We start from the raw sequence: 16,070 nt of genomic DNA on the forward strand, positions 1-16,070 counted from the left end.
TATTTTAACTGTAGCCTTTCACAATTTAAATGTATTTTGAAAGATATTATTAATTATACATTTTATCTTGTGTTTTTGAAAAATGTACTGTATACAGTATTTTATTATCAATCTGTTAATTGGTGCCTTGCACTGTTGGTTGTAAGAATAAAGAGAAATGTTAGTATAATTCTAATCAAAATGAAACACTGAATGACACATTCCCTCCCATTAGTAATATTAATTTCAAAGAATGAGAATAAATATAGCCTGGTCTCAGGAACATCCCAATAGTAAAATAATTAATAATGCAACATTTTTTCCTCTGATTAGTGTTTCTACAGTATTAAATGCTTTTAAGTAGAATATCAGACTGTGGCTGCATAATTGGCACATAGACATTTGTCTACATTGCTGCTCATCATCAACATTTTCTGTAAAGATATTAATGTAATTCTCTATTGTGTTGATGACTCACTTTATAAATGTGACCGTGTACTGTATGGTTTTATACACAGCTACAAAATCTACAGTAGTTGTTGGAAGCAAAAAGCATGCCAACGGGGAAAAACAAAAAACAAAAAACACTGTTCAAGCTAGGGCTGTATGATGGTGGGTACCAGCATTTAACTTAAAGGTTGAGTGCCAGAAATATGGGAATCCACGACATTTCAACATTTTAGATTTACAGGTTCTTTTAGGTGGACAAAATTTTAGGTTGGGTGACACATTCTGTATAGTGTGTTAATGGTGGGTGGGTGCCAAACAGTTATGGGTCGCTCTGGTAAGATCTCAGTTAAGATTATAGGATCTAAAAGTATAGGTTGAAAGACAGTTTGCACTGTGTATGTACATCAGTGATATAGTACAGTAGATCTAGTCCTACCTTACAAAACAAATTCTCCTCGCCCAAAAACAAACTTTATCGTTATACAGTAAATAAATGTTAATTGATGCTTTTTTATACATTATTATCCCATAAAATGTTAGGGTTTATTATAGCCAGAGGTATGCTTATTAATAATATAAAATCTCACTACAGTAAGATATTCACAATAAATTAATACTAAGTAGTAGAATTCCTAAGAAAATTAAATTTTCCGAATGTAAATTTCATTTCAAACATACTGTACAGTATAACGATGATAATTGAAGAGAATACTTCAACATTACAGGCAGTCGTAAACCTCCTTAAAAGGCTTTTAGAATCTTATTCATTTAGTTGTAATCTACCGACTTAAGTAAAATCTATTTTTACCTTCCTAATCTCCCTTATTAGGAATCTTAATACACCACTGTTGCTACTACTCATCATACAGTACAGTAGCTTAAATGAATGCAACATTAGCAGATTGCTAGTTGGATTTTAAATGTTAACAATGTTTTAGATGATGTTAGCAGTATAATTATTTTAATATCTTCACTTTCAAATGTGTCAAATAATTATTTAAAACAATGTAATCTAACAACAGGATGCTGAGCTTCTGAGATCAAACGGTTTATCTGTGGCTGTGACACGATCAGTTCCACGCCCATTTACATACACTGCCCCACGGATAATATGTACATTGTACAACAGTAGTGTTTGTATTTGTCGCAGCCAGACATAAGTTCAAAGGACTTTCTTGGCAAGGTGAGCTCAGTGTCCCATTGTTAGATTGCCTTGATTAAAATATCTCTAACAAAAATCTAACATTCAATTTGTATTAAAAATACATTTAAATTGTTAAGTGATAAAAGAATTCCGTTTAAATTGTTGATTGAAGACATCACTGTTTTCTAGGGATTTTAAATTGTCAACAAATGTAATTCTTTTGATTAAAATCTTGTGTTTTTTAGTATACTAAAAAACCAAACTAATTTCCATAACTATATTTTCTATAAAATTAATAATCAGTCAGGTAATTATATATTATAAGATTAACATTTAATTTAAAGATTTATAGCTACTCTAACACTTAGAGTTAGACCTGGCTTATTGATGGTTCTTTTACATAAAAATGTATATATTGTAATGACAAATGGACTGCAGTGTGCATACTAGTACTAACAGTAGCATAGCACCGACAGTTACTACTGTACTCTGTACACTGGGCTTTTATAACCGCACATTGCAATTGCTGTAAATTATACCTCAGGATGGGCTTACACCCACATCAGTATGGTGTAAAATGCAAAAATACATGGTTTGATATAATACAGACACAGCTGCTCATACTACACAGTAAAACGCATCTTAATTATTATAACAATTGATCTCCGATTCATTTCCTTTTAACCTTGGTTTAAATACAGCTACTGCACTTTCCACATTCAAGAACTTAATCTGTCAAATCTCAAAATCATATGCTAAACAATGGCTATGATGCTTTAATAGCTTTTAATAATGTACACATACAGCAGGTATACAGTGTAGTACAGTACATCATCTATTGGAAGTATTAACTAGAATGAAGACATTTACAGAAAACAAGGATCATACAAGATTTTGGAAAATTGGCTTCAATACATACAAAAACATTTTGGTTGCATACAGAGATATTGATTTAAAAAGATGCAGTACATACAACAAACAAACAAATGCTGACTGTATCTTTTAGAAAATTATATAATAATTTAGCTATCTAGGAATTGTATAAAAATCTACGCTTTCTTTAAGTATTTTAATATGCACTATTTTGGATTCCGTGCGTAAAACGTCCATAGTAAATGTCAAATTGATCAATCAATGAGAGATGATAATATGCATCACCTGCCTAAGAGAATTTATAAACATCATCTTGAAATAAACATGTTGGATGCAAAACAATGCTTGTAATTCATGCCCTATTACCATTTCCCCCAACCCCTAAATTCCAATTCTTTTAATCACCCTCAACCTTTGACAGTCCTAATTATCTATCCAATCCAATATTGTTAGATTTAGAATTTAAAATCTACAATGACCAAAGGAATTTAGAGAGGATAAAAAGATTTTTTTAAAATCTTAAATCTTAATTGAAAGATTTATGTACCTTCAGACCTACAATACATAAAAATAAAATTTGTATATCTAATAACATTCTAAAAATACCATATCTGAATATAAATTGTTCCCGTTTCAAAGACACAAAATAGCTACATAGTTATTGTACATTCCTTTCTGGAATACCTTACAATATTTACTTTATGTTGTGGTAATCTCTATTGAAAATTTACAATAGAAACCGATTACTTTAAAAATTTATATTGAATTTAAAATAACAGAAACTATGACTTATTGTAGCATGGTTAACGTACAATGAACATGAAACAGATATAAATTGAATTCCATGTAGAATACTGTATATTCTGATATACTTCCTATTTTATTATTTAATTCTAATCTCCTTTACCTCTCATATACTGTACTGTATGTAAAAAAACATTATCAATACTGTAGTCGCAGGGTTAATTTTTCCCTCACCAGCCCTCTATCTGTTCAATTTACAAAATTCCTCAACCTTTCATTGTATAAAATATTTTATGTTTAACATACATCTTTAAACGACCATCTAAACATTTTAGTCCAAAATAATAAAAAATGGGAAGAAAATTTTACTGGCTTGGAATTATTTCTCTCTCTCTCAGGATGTGGTATATTAATGTGGTACCCACATGCCTTTAATTACATTTATTAATTTTTACAATATTGAATCAAATTATACATTACATACCAAACATTTTTTTAAGGCAATTGTAATTTTGTAATATAGACCTAGAATTAATGATTTCTACGACTTTACAAAACAAATTATTTTTATTATTATTTTATTTGAATTTGATTATTTATTAAAAATTTAACATATACAACAGAACACTATTTCACCCTGTTCTTAAAACTCTAAAAGTAAAGCATTCATTTTAAAATAAAATAATATTATTATTTAATTTTTAATTAATTTATTTAATAAACATTTAATATTAGGTTTAATTATTAATATACCTCTAAACCACTATATGATGACTTGTTGAATTAACTTCATTTCAAGTAATTTTCAATAATGATGCATAAATGTTTAATAATAATATTAATATTATTAAATAATGATGTGAAAGCATTTTCATTTGAAAACTGATATTTAATGGAAATTGGAAAGAAAACTAGCCTAGGGCCTAGCCTAGTAGGCTAGGTAGCCTAATAATAAAATAGAGGATTTGTGGATATCTGGGGTCATTTTTTTATATTATAAAATGTTACTAAAAAATGTCAAATTTTAAAACCGTGTAATCATAGGCCTACATGTGGGGGTATGTCGGTAACCGGTATGTCGCCTCGCTGCTGCTGTGGGATGGGCTGCGACGGACAGGCAATACTCTCTCTGCTGGCCTTCATTCATTTTTTGACTTACCCGACCGACCGTCCGTCTTCGTTGACAAATTGCAACCAGCAGATCCAATCAAACTAGACTACACGGTTACTTCCAATAAAATAAGTATATATTTCTAATTCCTTATAAATAATGATATTACGCATACCAAAGTACCACGACCAAATAATAAAATTATAGAAGTAATTTAATAATATTGAATTGAATGTAAATTTCACAAGATCACACTCGAGAGCGCCCCCGACAAGTTCAGATTGTCACCACACAAAAAAAAAAGAAAATAAATTAAAATTAAGAATTTCTGAGTTGTCGCCCTCTGGTGGTCATGTTCCACCAGCTGTGTTGTTAGTAGATAGCCTTGATGCTATATACACTGTGTGTGATGTTGTTTACAAAACAAGTAAACATTGACTTGTCTTTTTTGTTTTTATTTAATCGTTTTGTACGTTTTTACAAAACTCTGTACGTGTTTTTATATTTTAATTACTTCTTGCACTATATTACAGAAACACAGAATATAGGCCTAATTCAGGCTGGCCTAGCCTAGGCCTAGGCCTATATATATATATGCCACTCTCTATAGTTTTAGGCCTCTGTATGTTATGTATGTAGTAGATAGGATATCTAGATCTAGACTAGGCCTTCTTATCATCAGTACAAACTCTAGGCCTAGTTTAGTAAGTATCACTGGTACTTCTACTAGACTACTGTAGCTCTAGTCATAGTCAATAAAAAGTAAATTTTACTTTCTATGCTCTAGTGTAGGCTTATTTATACAGTAATGGAAGTGTATGGCATCCATATGAAATATTGACTATTGCATGGCCATGGTGCTATGGAATACACGGTACTAATTTACATGGCTCACTGTTGACAGTGTCTATCTGATAACTGTAAAAATTACACACATTTTACTCAATCTGTCTAGCTATAATTAAGCTTTATCAACTACTAAATATAATCAAAGCATTGTATATGAATCTTGTGTTTCTCCGTGCCCAAACTTTATCATTATTTCGAAACTAAACTAAAGGAATTGTATAAATTTATTTAATATATTAAATCTCTTTCTTATTTCTTAATTCATTTAAGGCAACAAGCAACACCAATGCAAACCAACTCAAGAGAGATGTCTACTATTACCAGAAAGGTGAAATAACAATCAATCAGCTATATTATTTTCTTATAGAATCTGGAATATGAATTATAGCTCTGTACTAGTGTAGATTGGTCAACCAGCCAATACACCGGGATTTTTCTCATTCGACCAAAAAACAAGCTCTTATACGTCGTTTTGATAACGAGTAAAGATGTACGCCTACATAGAAGGGAATTATAATAAAAAGTTACTGTAAAGTTTTTGTATAAATGTTGTCATTAATAAACATTAATAACCACTTGTTTTGTAGTGTTCTTACTGGTATTATTTCAGGGATTGAAAAGAAAAAGTGAATGCGGCGATATGAAAGCCAGTAGCACCCCATCAGACGACTTTAAATGTCACAGTAGCACAAGTAAATACTTTGTCAACAAACACAGCAATGATAACAAACGACTTGGGCGTAATTTTTTCACCAAACCTTGTGTGGCATTAGCTAAAGAACTATTGGGAAAAAAGTTAGTCCGGGTGCTTGATTCAGGAGAAAGATTATCTGGTAGGATTGTAGAAACGGAAGCTTATTGTGGGAAAGAGGATACTGCATGTCATTCGTACAAGGGCAAGAAAACCGGAAGAAATAAGGCAATGTTTATGGAATCGGGAACGTCGTACGTTTACATGATTTACGGAATGTACCATTGTCTTAACATTTCTAGTGAAGGTAAATGTAACTATACTATGGTACTAAAAAAATGGTAGATCCCATACATGTCTCCATGGAAATGGACACTACATAAATGATATTATGTTCTGTCCTTAGCTTTCACTGTATAACCATACTGGGATTATATGTCAGATATTGCTGACCAATTATAGTACCTGGATAACCCAAAATGCAGGTTACCGACCCTGGTTTGAAATCCCCTACTACCTTATTGGGTTATGGTCATCATTTGACAGATAATAATGATATTTTTTCTAGCAATGTTAAGTTTTGTTATTTCACATTCAGGTGAGGGTACTGCTGTGTTAATCCGTGCCTTAGAACCTCTGGAAGGCTTACCCGAGATGCACACCCATCGGCAGAGACGGCGTAAAGAAACATCAAAACCTCTGAAACCTCATCAGCTTTGCAATGGTCCAGGAAAACTTGCAGATGCTCTTTGCATCACAAAAACGTTAGATCAGGTCGACTTGGTAACTTCCACTTCAATGTGGATAGAAAGAGATCAAGTAAATGAAGATACGGAGGGTGATGTTAAGAGGGAAGACACTGATGCTGTTCAAGATGAGGAAGGAGGTCTTGCAGATATAAAGAAAGTGAAAATCATTTCCTGCCCAAGGATCGGAATAGATTCTACTGAGGAGACATGGAGATTGAAACCATTACGGTTCTATATATGTGGCAACAAGTGTGTTAGTGTTAAAAACAAGGAAGCTGAGACTGCAACCCAACTTTGATCACACTGAGTCCGAATTGGTCAAGTGGCCAGAGAAAACTCTTGGCTACCAGAAACATATATACCTATTTTCCACGATTCTTTTATAAGGCCACCAAACCGGAATCTAGCCTCACTGTGAACATAGCTTCAATCATTTTATTTAGTTACAATATCAATTGGAAGAGAACTTTTTAAATAATTTAATCAGATCTGCTGATTTTAACACTTTATTAAAAATTAATAATGTATTTTAATAAATTGACATATTTTAATAAATAGAATATATTACAGAAATAGCAGTTTTCTTGGTTTCATCAAAGCATGCAACTTGTTAATTTAAACCTGTGACCCATATGTTAAGGGTCCTTAGTTTTAGCATCACTACGTGATGGTAACACTACTTTGAGTTCACAGTGGTCTCAAATTGAAGGTAAACATGCATATGTAGTTGTGACAATTTACATTTTCTAAATACTGCCCTCATAAAAATTCTTTGTACGTGATGGTGGCTGCATCTTCGTGTACACATGTAAACAACACGCTGCTGAATTTGTCCAGTATTGTGTGTAGTTGTGATCTATTTACATTTTCTAAATACATAATCTCTTCAAGATGGTGATGTCCTCGAAAATATGGACACAGTCTAAAAACAAAATATTTAGAAGTTACTCAGTAATGTCCTTAAATTTTGTTTGTACTGGTTGATATCAAACTAATGTTTATTTTTCTTATGTTAACAAAAGTAATCAAGAAAACAGAGTTTTAAGTTCAGCAAATTAAGAGGGACGAAAACCCAGAAATAAAAAACTGCACAGAATATACTTTAAAAATACTTTAAATACAGAATTTATAAATAAAGTAGTAAACGATAATATAGCAAACAACATGAATTAACGACATACAGTATATGGAGGACAGGTGGACATTCTAATATGAAACAGCACACAAGGCACCCTCTTCAAGAGATTACTAGGCGGCTTACCTGGCAAAGAGCTTTAAATCTTCTGGTGAGTTTGCTGCAGGAACTCTACACACACTTTCAATTTCGTCCTTGGATAGGTACTCTGCTAATATTTCCATTGACCGTCTGCGATATAGCGCCCCCTGGGTGTCATCAGCTGAACGTGTTGAAAAAGTTTCAAAACTTGTACTAGTGGCTGTGTTGATGTCATCGGAATCAACTAGAAAATGTAAAAACAACTTTGAAACAAATTGAAACTGATGAATTCAGCCAACTGTTGAGTTGACAGTTAATAGTATAAAGCTTGGTCTAAACTATCAAATTAGTTTGACAAAAACAGTGTGATGTACCCAAATATGGTAGTGATATGCTCAAATATGGTAGTGGTATGACATCATGTCCATACAGTATATGGGCACATCACACTTTTTTAACACATAAAGTTTGATAGTGTAGACAGCAGAGCTTAAGTCAATTAGTTCTTGAAATAGTTATCATACTATTAACTCAATTAAATTATGTAAACCAAGTAAGTAATACCTGACATTGCCTCAGATTGTGGTGGTTTTGGCTCAAAATCCAATTTATGTAGGGCGCTCCCTAGTGCCTTTACAGAATGCTTTCCTGGTTTCCTATCCTCCTCCTCCTCGTGGTCCATTGGTACCAAAAATGTATATGTGTGACGCTACAAAAAGTAGTAATATACAGTTAACAACGCTAATATAATACATAGCAATTTGAGAATATTATTAATTATAGTTCAATGAAACATATTTACAATACACTGTTTGGGTATACACATAATATTTATTATTATTATAAGATTAAACTTGGTTAATAGTTTTGTATTAAAACATACCTGTACTAAAAGCCTCCTTTTAAGTAACCATACCACTAATTTGACCAAATCCCCCTAAAAAAATGATATAGAATTAATACTTTTCTAAAAAATGTTTTCAAAACAGTATTTGTATTTATGCTGTGTGACCAAATGTAATTGGGGAAGAATAAGATTTAGAAAGACAGGTATAAAAACATAGAGAGTAAGGGTTACACATGATAAATGCTTTTAAATAAGCAAACGAAATTCACCCTTGAACCTTGCCTACCTTTTGCAGATTTTGGCCTAGGATGCTTGTGTGGTCACTCAGCGGTGTTGGTAAAGAAAACTCGGACAGAACAGAGATAAGTATGGCATGACGGCCAGCATTCTCCACAAGAGGAAACTGTAGGAATTGTGGGAACTTGGAATTGAAGTCTTCTAGTAATTGTAAATTGCTGAAAATGAATCACAAAATAATATGTGATATACGAGTCCAATTCTTTGCGCCACTTATTATAAAATTAAAGGTACGATATGGGCACCCAACAAGAAAACTAAGCTTACTTTAAGAATGTTGGTGACTGAGGTGATAATATGTAGATATTTGTTTCACAAAGAGGGAAAATAACTGTAGCTTTTCCCCAGTAAACCAGATGACCAACCAGCTGGAACACCTAGACAAGACAAGATAATGTACATTAATACAGTTTAATGGATGGGTAACATCTTATTAGCGATGACCTCTCTGCGACCTGAGTGTGATATAGGACACATTTTTCATTCTTATATAGGTGAATGTCTAAAGAGGAATTAAAAGTTGTCCCAGCTCAAACAGCACTAGCATGGGTGATACAGTTTAGGAGGAGATAGAGTAACACATTCCAGGTATTGGTATTATAATAGCATATAATAGATATTGCTAATTATATAGATGTATAGATGGGGTAGTTTTATTTTTTGAATAAGCTGATTTAGGTTGTATTAAGCTCTGAGCTGTCTATACTATCAAATTGTCCATGTGTCCATATATCACTACCATATTTGGCCATATCTTTTTTTGTCACAAAGTTTGATAGTGTAGACAGAGCTTTACAGTAACTAGTATAGTAAAAAAAAAGTAATGCTGTACCTGTGAAAGAGCAATGTCACTATCCTGGGACAACTGCTGCAGACTCTTAAGGGGTGTGGCTAATTTAATGATTCTGACCAATGAGGGTGAACAATCTGGTGGTAACGACATAATTAGTGACGACTCGTCCTCCAATAGAAGCATAGCATGATATGGTCGAATGGCAGCTAAGGATTTCTCAACAATATCAGACTGAAAGATAATTAAAACAACCTCAAAGGTATTACTTTTAAATATAGTAACTTTAATTTTACATGCCTTAATAAATATAATAAATTTAAAATATTGTGTTAAATCATTTTTACCTTTATTGAAAGCATCTGATCAACTTTGTGAACTTTATGTGGTAGACAAAAACTAACTTCAATCCAATTGTTAATATGTACTCTAGTTACACCAGTATCACATAAACTGAAAAGAAATAATAGTGGAATGAAATAATAAAAGTGAATTAGTTTTTCGACAATAATGACTACTGCCTAGCGTATTTATCCAATGGCTACCATGTGTAATATTGTTGTTACAAGAAGAAAGCTCAGACATCAACCAAACCGTGTTTTGTAAACAATTGGTAGCAAGTGTGTATCTCAGAATTCTTAAAGATCCAGCAACCTCATGAGGGTGCTATGTCTATTAAATAATAATAATATTAATACCAACTGTGCTTCACATATATAGAGGAGCAGCAGAGAAATATAAACAAAAATGTTTGCTTGTACATGTAATATATATAATAGCTAGACATTAACATTAATATTTCTTACCCAAGATATATGCTTCGAAGATCTTCACATAATTTACTTCTGGTGAGCATTAAGCCATATGGTGAGGTTTCTGAATCTGTAAAAACAAGTATCTTTGAAATTATAAATACACAGTCCTTCTTTTTAAACCATACTTAAACTCTCTCACATTTACTGCAGTAACATACTGCACTACAACTTATCCTTAACCAGTCATCTTGTCATTCAAAGCTCTGTCTACACTATCAAACTAGTTTCATTAAAAAAAAGTGTAATGATTGTACCCAAATATGGTAGTAATATGACATCACCATGCCCATATATGGGCACATCACATTTTTTTGTCACATACAGTTTGATAGTGTAGACAGAGCTTAACTCTGCAATATCCTATCAGATCTCTAGCTAGGCTAGCCCTGCATCTTCCAAGCAACTGACCTTCAGGCATTGCTGTCACCTCGTCATGTACTGCCAGCATTGTCTTGGCTTCATGGCTTAAGTAACCACACCTTTTCTCTTCATGTTTCAAAGCTAGAGCAAGCCTCTTACATAAATCATGATAACAATGAATTACAGAAACATCTGCATTATCCTATAGAAACAAGAATAACATTCAGTAATGACAGAGGCGCATATGTAAGAATAACTACAGTATTTGTTTTAACATGCTAATATATAGTTTAGTGTCTACAGAATAATTAATGAACAACCAAAAGCACAGTATGTGGTGTAGAGATCCCAATGTAATGCTTCTAATACATTGTAATATATGGCACAGTTCTCTCCATATATTTGGCACCTACTTTACAATGAGTCATCCACTTTGTGTTATAAACAGTGAAAATTAATTTTTGAGTACCACCCGTTATAAAGCCGATGTTAGGGAGCTGTTTTTTTAGATGGTAGTCGATGGATGAATGTTACAATACAGAGAGAAAATAAATGGAACGGGTTATACTGGGTTTTAGAAAGGTCGCTAAATGATGGTCAACATTGAACTCTTAATTATATTACTGTGGGTACAGTATATGGGAAAAAGATGTTTCCTGAAAGGTGTGAAATGAAAACTGCATCTACAACTTCTAAATTTAAATTAGTATACAAGAATGATTTACTTTCAAGATGAACGTTAAATATATATTTCATAAGACCAGTTAAGATCGGGTAAAGTGAATTAAATAGAAATTTTATTTATTATTAGTTTATGTATATATACATTTTTTTTTTAGGTGGGTCAAACTTAAAGTCTTTCTGACTTATATGACTCTTCCAAACTCCAAACTCCACCAAACCCCACCCCCACCATTTATTATCCTGTATGTTTTTATATTGTGGAAATATAATTAAATTTAAAATACTTAACTAAATTTGTAAAAGACTTACATTAAGTACAAACACAAGACTAAACATTGTCATTGTTGTTTCTTCTCTCTTGCTAGATTTCTGGTATTTCTAAATAATGAATGAACACAGCTGATTAGGTAAAAGCCTAAAATTGACCCGCTACTAATAATCTTAACACTTTTTCTTAAATTTTTCTACAATACAATATTAATGTTAGCAAGCCAGTGTTATCTATACTGACAGTATGCATACAGTGGTGTGATTGGAGATATGCAGGTTCTCTAGAGGACATTTTAATGTCCTCAAGAGAACCTGCATACCTACAATCACCTAGAGGTAGTCTCATTTACTTCTTAACCTAAGTAATGAGACTACCTCAGGGTGGATATTTATTATTTTTAATTGTGAATTTTAAATTGAAAAATAAATTTGTGTTATCAACCCGTGAGTTTTTCATGTCTCGTTCGTTGATACCAGTTGGATGACCGACAAATTTCACATCATCTACCGTTAGTTCAAACCTCTTCCCACACAAACTTGCATTACACAATATCACTGGTAGAATCTTGTCAGAGAATCTGTATCAACAAAAGTATCTATTATTTGTGAGAACCTCATGGTTTTAAAGTATGTTTCAGTTCTTTCCACTTAAAAATAACAATATTTAGGGAGAAGGTGGAGCTTTCTTGATAGATGCCCTGCCCACCAATATGTGACTAACCAGATGGGTGTGTAGAAAGCGACGACCTCGAATTGGACGACCCCAACGACCCGGGCGACCTCGAATTGAACGACCTAGAATTGGACGACCCATAACACGAAACCGACGACCCCTATAGCCTAGCCTAGGCCTAAGCGTGGTATAACATCCCGAAGCCGAAAATAGCCAAAGATCTTTAAACCATACCTTATTTAATACTCGCAAGCAAGCAATTGATTGAAAAAATACAGAAATATCGCCATTTGATACTGAATGTGTCGACACGAACAAACGAACAGATATGGAACGCCAAGAGTGCATCATTAAAACTGCATTCGACTCGATTAGCACACGAAATATCATAAACATGGCAACCCAGGTCAAAACGGCCCCCTTTTCAGCGGCGGGTAAGGTTTGACCGTATACAATGCATATGTGAAATGTAAAGCTTTCTTATGGCCCTCCCCATGCACATGTTCGCAACACGCTGCTTGGTAGGCCTATAGTGTTCGTTATATGAAGAAGATGTAATTATACGTCCATGGTTTAACCATGTAATGTATAATATTTATTTCCTTTGAATTTCTTTTTAATATGTTTGTCGAAATACCAATGACCAACCAATGACCAATCCACTGAGCAAACCTTACCCGCCGCTGAAAAAGGGGCCGTTTTGACCTGGTTTGCCATGTTTATGATATTTCGTGTGCTAATCGAGTCGAATGCAGTTTTAATGATGCACTCTTGGCGTTCCATATCTGTTCGTTTGTTCGTTTCGACACATTCAGTATCAAATGGCGATATTTCTGTATTTTTTCAATCAATTGCTTGCTTGCGAGTATTATATAAGGTATAGTTTAAAGATCTTTGGCTATGTTCGGCTTCGGGATGTTATACCACACTTAGGCCTAACGCCTAGGCTAGGCTATAGGGGTCGTCGGTTTCGTGTTATGGGTCGTCCAATTCTAGGTCGTCCAATTCGAGGTCGCCCGGGTCGTTGGGGTCGTCCAATTCGAGGTCGTCGCTTTCTACACACCCCTAACCAGATGTCTCCCACTCTCTCCACTCACCCCCTCTCTTCGAAATAAGCACTTCCTATGAAATTTGTTTTTGATGATTAAGACACCCAGATCCCCCTTGATGTCATCCCTCCTCCATTCCGGAGATACCCTGACTTTGATACACTGGGCAGAATAATACGTAAACATTTTGTTACCCATAAAGCTTTCCCAAAACTGTATAATCACTGGGAGATTTCCCACTAAAATAGTGAAGATCATCATCTTCCGTAGGCAAAGCATATGGACTGCTGTGTTTAGCTGAAAAATAATATATTAAGATAAATAATAATTTTAATTTAATAAAAACAGTTATTAATATTATGTCATTTTAAAATATGATTATCATCATTTATAATAAGCCTAGATACCTAATTAGGCACTATTGGCCTATAATAAATGCTGGTCTGCATGTTTAAATTAACTAAATATTGACTGAATATCAGGTAATTGATTTATCTAGGCCTAGGCCTAGACAACCCGGAACCTCAAGTAGGTAGTAGGTGCACATTTTATCGTATTTGAATTTGACCTCCAGCCCTGTCGATGTTTGACAATGATGGCCTAGCTTTGTTTAGTGTAAATGGGGGATAATTTACAAATATTAATCTAATTTTATAACAGTAAATGTATACGCACCATTTTCAATATGTTCTTCACTTTTATTTTCTTGATAAGGGTATTTAAATAACAATTTTTCCCCTCTGGAACCAGAGGAGACCAAAATTAAGCCTATCGGGGTTGATGTTAGATTCGGCATTGTTGACAAATCATATGTCTTCGATAAGATCTTACGGAGATGTGATATGCTCATTGTTTTGTGGTTTGTATAGCAGGCGCCGCCTCACCAATCGAACTCATTATACTTTATATAAAGACTAAAGGGCTTTTGACTTTGAGAAATCAAAAATCATCAAAAATATTGATTGATTTTGCATTCCCTAATTGCATCATCGATATTAAGTGGTCAGAAACTACGTGCTAAATTGCTTGCATTGTGAAGACATCATCATTGCTCGTAATCTAATTTAAGATGTACAATGCCAATAAAAACCGGTATTCAACTGTACGATAATTGAAGAAATAAATTAATTTTGTCCAGAGCAACACTTCAAACAGCATCTTTTTCCTGATCCTTAGTTTGCATTTCTGGTCAAATAAATAAATAAAATGAATTGAAGAAGATAAATCACATTATTTAAACACATTGAACTACTTCTTGTGGTTATGATATATTTTAATACGCGCCCCACGCGCAAATTAGTTTTTTCAACATCCCTCATCGCATGACACGACACGTTACTTTAGGTCTACTGATATTACATCATTACCAAAGTTTCTCTGCCAAAGAATTTTCACTTTCCCTTTTAAAAAATCAAGTGTATCGATTTTATAATTATTGATGGTGTTTAGGTTAATCGTAATTTAATTGTCTCCAATTATTATAGGACTGGATGCAGTGTGTCGTTGCACTCAAATCGGGCCTGGCCTTGATACACAGTCTTCAGTGTCTTCTCATACTGTGTATAGAGAGCGCATCATACAAACAATTATGGAAAAGGTAGTACATTATGTAGACGAAAAAAGTCGATGATGACACGTACGGTATAAAGCGTGGTTCCCACTAGAACGCAACGTAACGTAACGCAGCGACGTATCGACGCAACTTGATTGTGTATTGCGTATCGCAAGTGGGAACCGACGACGCAACATTGCTGTAAAAATCGCAGGTTTGATTTCACGCAGGCGGGGGCAAACACAATGATTGGAAGGGAATTTTCTTACGTTGCGTAGATTGCGTTACGTTGCGTCGCAAGTGGTGAGAACCAAGCTTTACCTTTAAACGTATTAGCCAGACTACAATGTTCCCATTAATGCTAGGTTCTCACTAGAGACTCAACACAAGTAAGTGAGTTGACCAATCACAAGCGATGGATTATTCGAACTGTCGCTTGTCGTCACGGTCAACACGCTTGCGTTGCGTTTACGTCCTTGTGTTCTGTCGTGGGAACCAAGCTTAAGACTCAAGGCCGGTAAGGACGTAAGCGCAACGTATGTGATGTGAGCGATGGATTACGTGAACGACTTTTCATTCGGATCAACTTGCGCGTTGCGTCTCGTCCTTACGTTGCGTCTCTAGTGGGAACCAAGCTTAAGTAATTTAAATTACTTGCGTTGCGCTTACGTCTTCATCCCTTGTGTTGCTAGTGGGAACCAGTTAATGATGCATTATTATACATTTTGTGTGTCGGAAAGGCAAATCTGGCACAGTGGCAAGCCGGTGCCGCGCCGTGCCTGGTGATTTGACGTATTAACCTGGTTCAAAACCCATGTGAGGTCTACATTAAGGCCAATTTACACAGACGAGCGACAACGGTAAATAAAAATATAGAATCCATTATGACCATCACAAAGCGCCGAGCGGACGGGCGGTTTGCGCTTA

General features: G+C 34.1%; 3 protein-coding genes across 6 annotated transcripts in view; 1 reads left to right on the forward strand and 2 right to left on the reverse strand.

The window, feature by feature from the left end:
- The window catches only part of LOC144839496 (inactive rhomboid protein 1-like), a 73,461-nt gene extending 68,974 nt beyond the window's left edge, over positions 1–4,487 (reverse strand). For all 3 annotated transcript variants that reach the window (XR_013611758.1, XR_013611757.1, XM_078694877.1), the window contains exon 1: positions 4,350–4,487. The gene's annotated coding sequence lies outside the window, so the exon portion shown is untranslated. The remainder of the gene's footprint in view (positions 1–4,349) is intronic.
- Positions 4,488–4,685: 198 nt separating this feature from the next.
- LOC144839705 (putative 3-methyladenine DNA glycosylase) lies at positions 4,686–7,029 on the forward strand. Of its 2 annotated transcripts, none has more exons than XM_078695170.1 (4): positions 4,686–4,790; positions 5,421–5,478; positions 5,761–6,148; positions 6,440–7,029. In XM_078695170.1, exons 1-4 carry the CDS (start codon positions 4,690–4,692, stop codon positions 6,886–6,888), a joined length of 996 nt encoding a protein of 331 aa, XP_078551296.1. In that variant the 5' UTR covers positions 4,686–4,689; the 3' UTR covers positions 6,889–7,029. The 2 variants fall into 2 exon arrangements, with proteins under 2 accessions (XP_078551296.1, XP_078551297.1); XM_078695171.1 differs by lacking the exon at positions 4,686–4,790 and adding an exon at positions 4,961–5,063.
- A 54-nt stretch (positions 7,030–7,083) lies between these two features.
- On the reverse strand, positions 7,084–14,394 carry LOC144839704 (GATOR1 complex protein NPRL3-like). The gene is made up of 14 exons (XM_078695169.1): positions 14,267–14,394; positions 13,786–13,888; positions 12,312–12,447; positions 11,909–11,977; positions 10,964–11,117; positions 10,547–10,622; positions 10,088–10,193; positions 9,783–9,974; positions 9,218–9,327; positions 8,940–9,108; positions 8,690–8,743; positions 8,371–8,515; positions 7,852–8,050; positions 7,084–7,512 (listed from the first exon to the last, which is right to left on the reverse strand). Exons 1-14 carry the CDS (start codon positions 14,385–14,387, stop codon positions 7,350–7,352), a joined length of 1,797 nt encoding a protein of 598 aa, XP_078551295.1. The 5' UTR covers positions 14,388–14,394; the 3' UTR covers positions 7,084–7,349.
- Between the last annotated feature and the right edge of the window lie 1,676 nt (positions 14,395–16,070).

Source organism: Antedon bifida, chromosome 4 (genome assembly GCF_963402885.1).
Source record: "Antedon bifida chromosome 4, ecAntBifi1.1, whole genome shotgun sequence".
NCBI lineage: Eukaryota > Metazoa > Echinodermata > Crinoidea > Comatulida > Antedonidae > Antedon > Antedon bifida.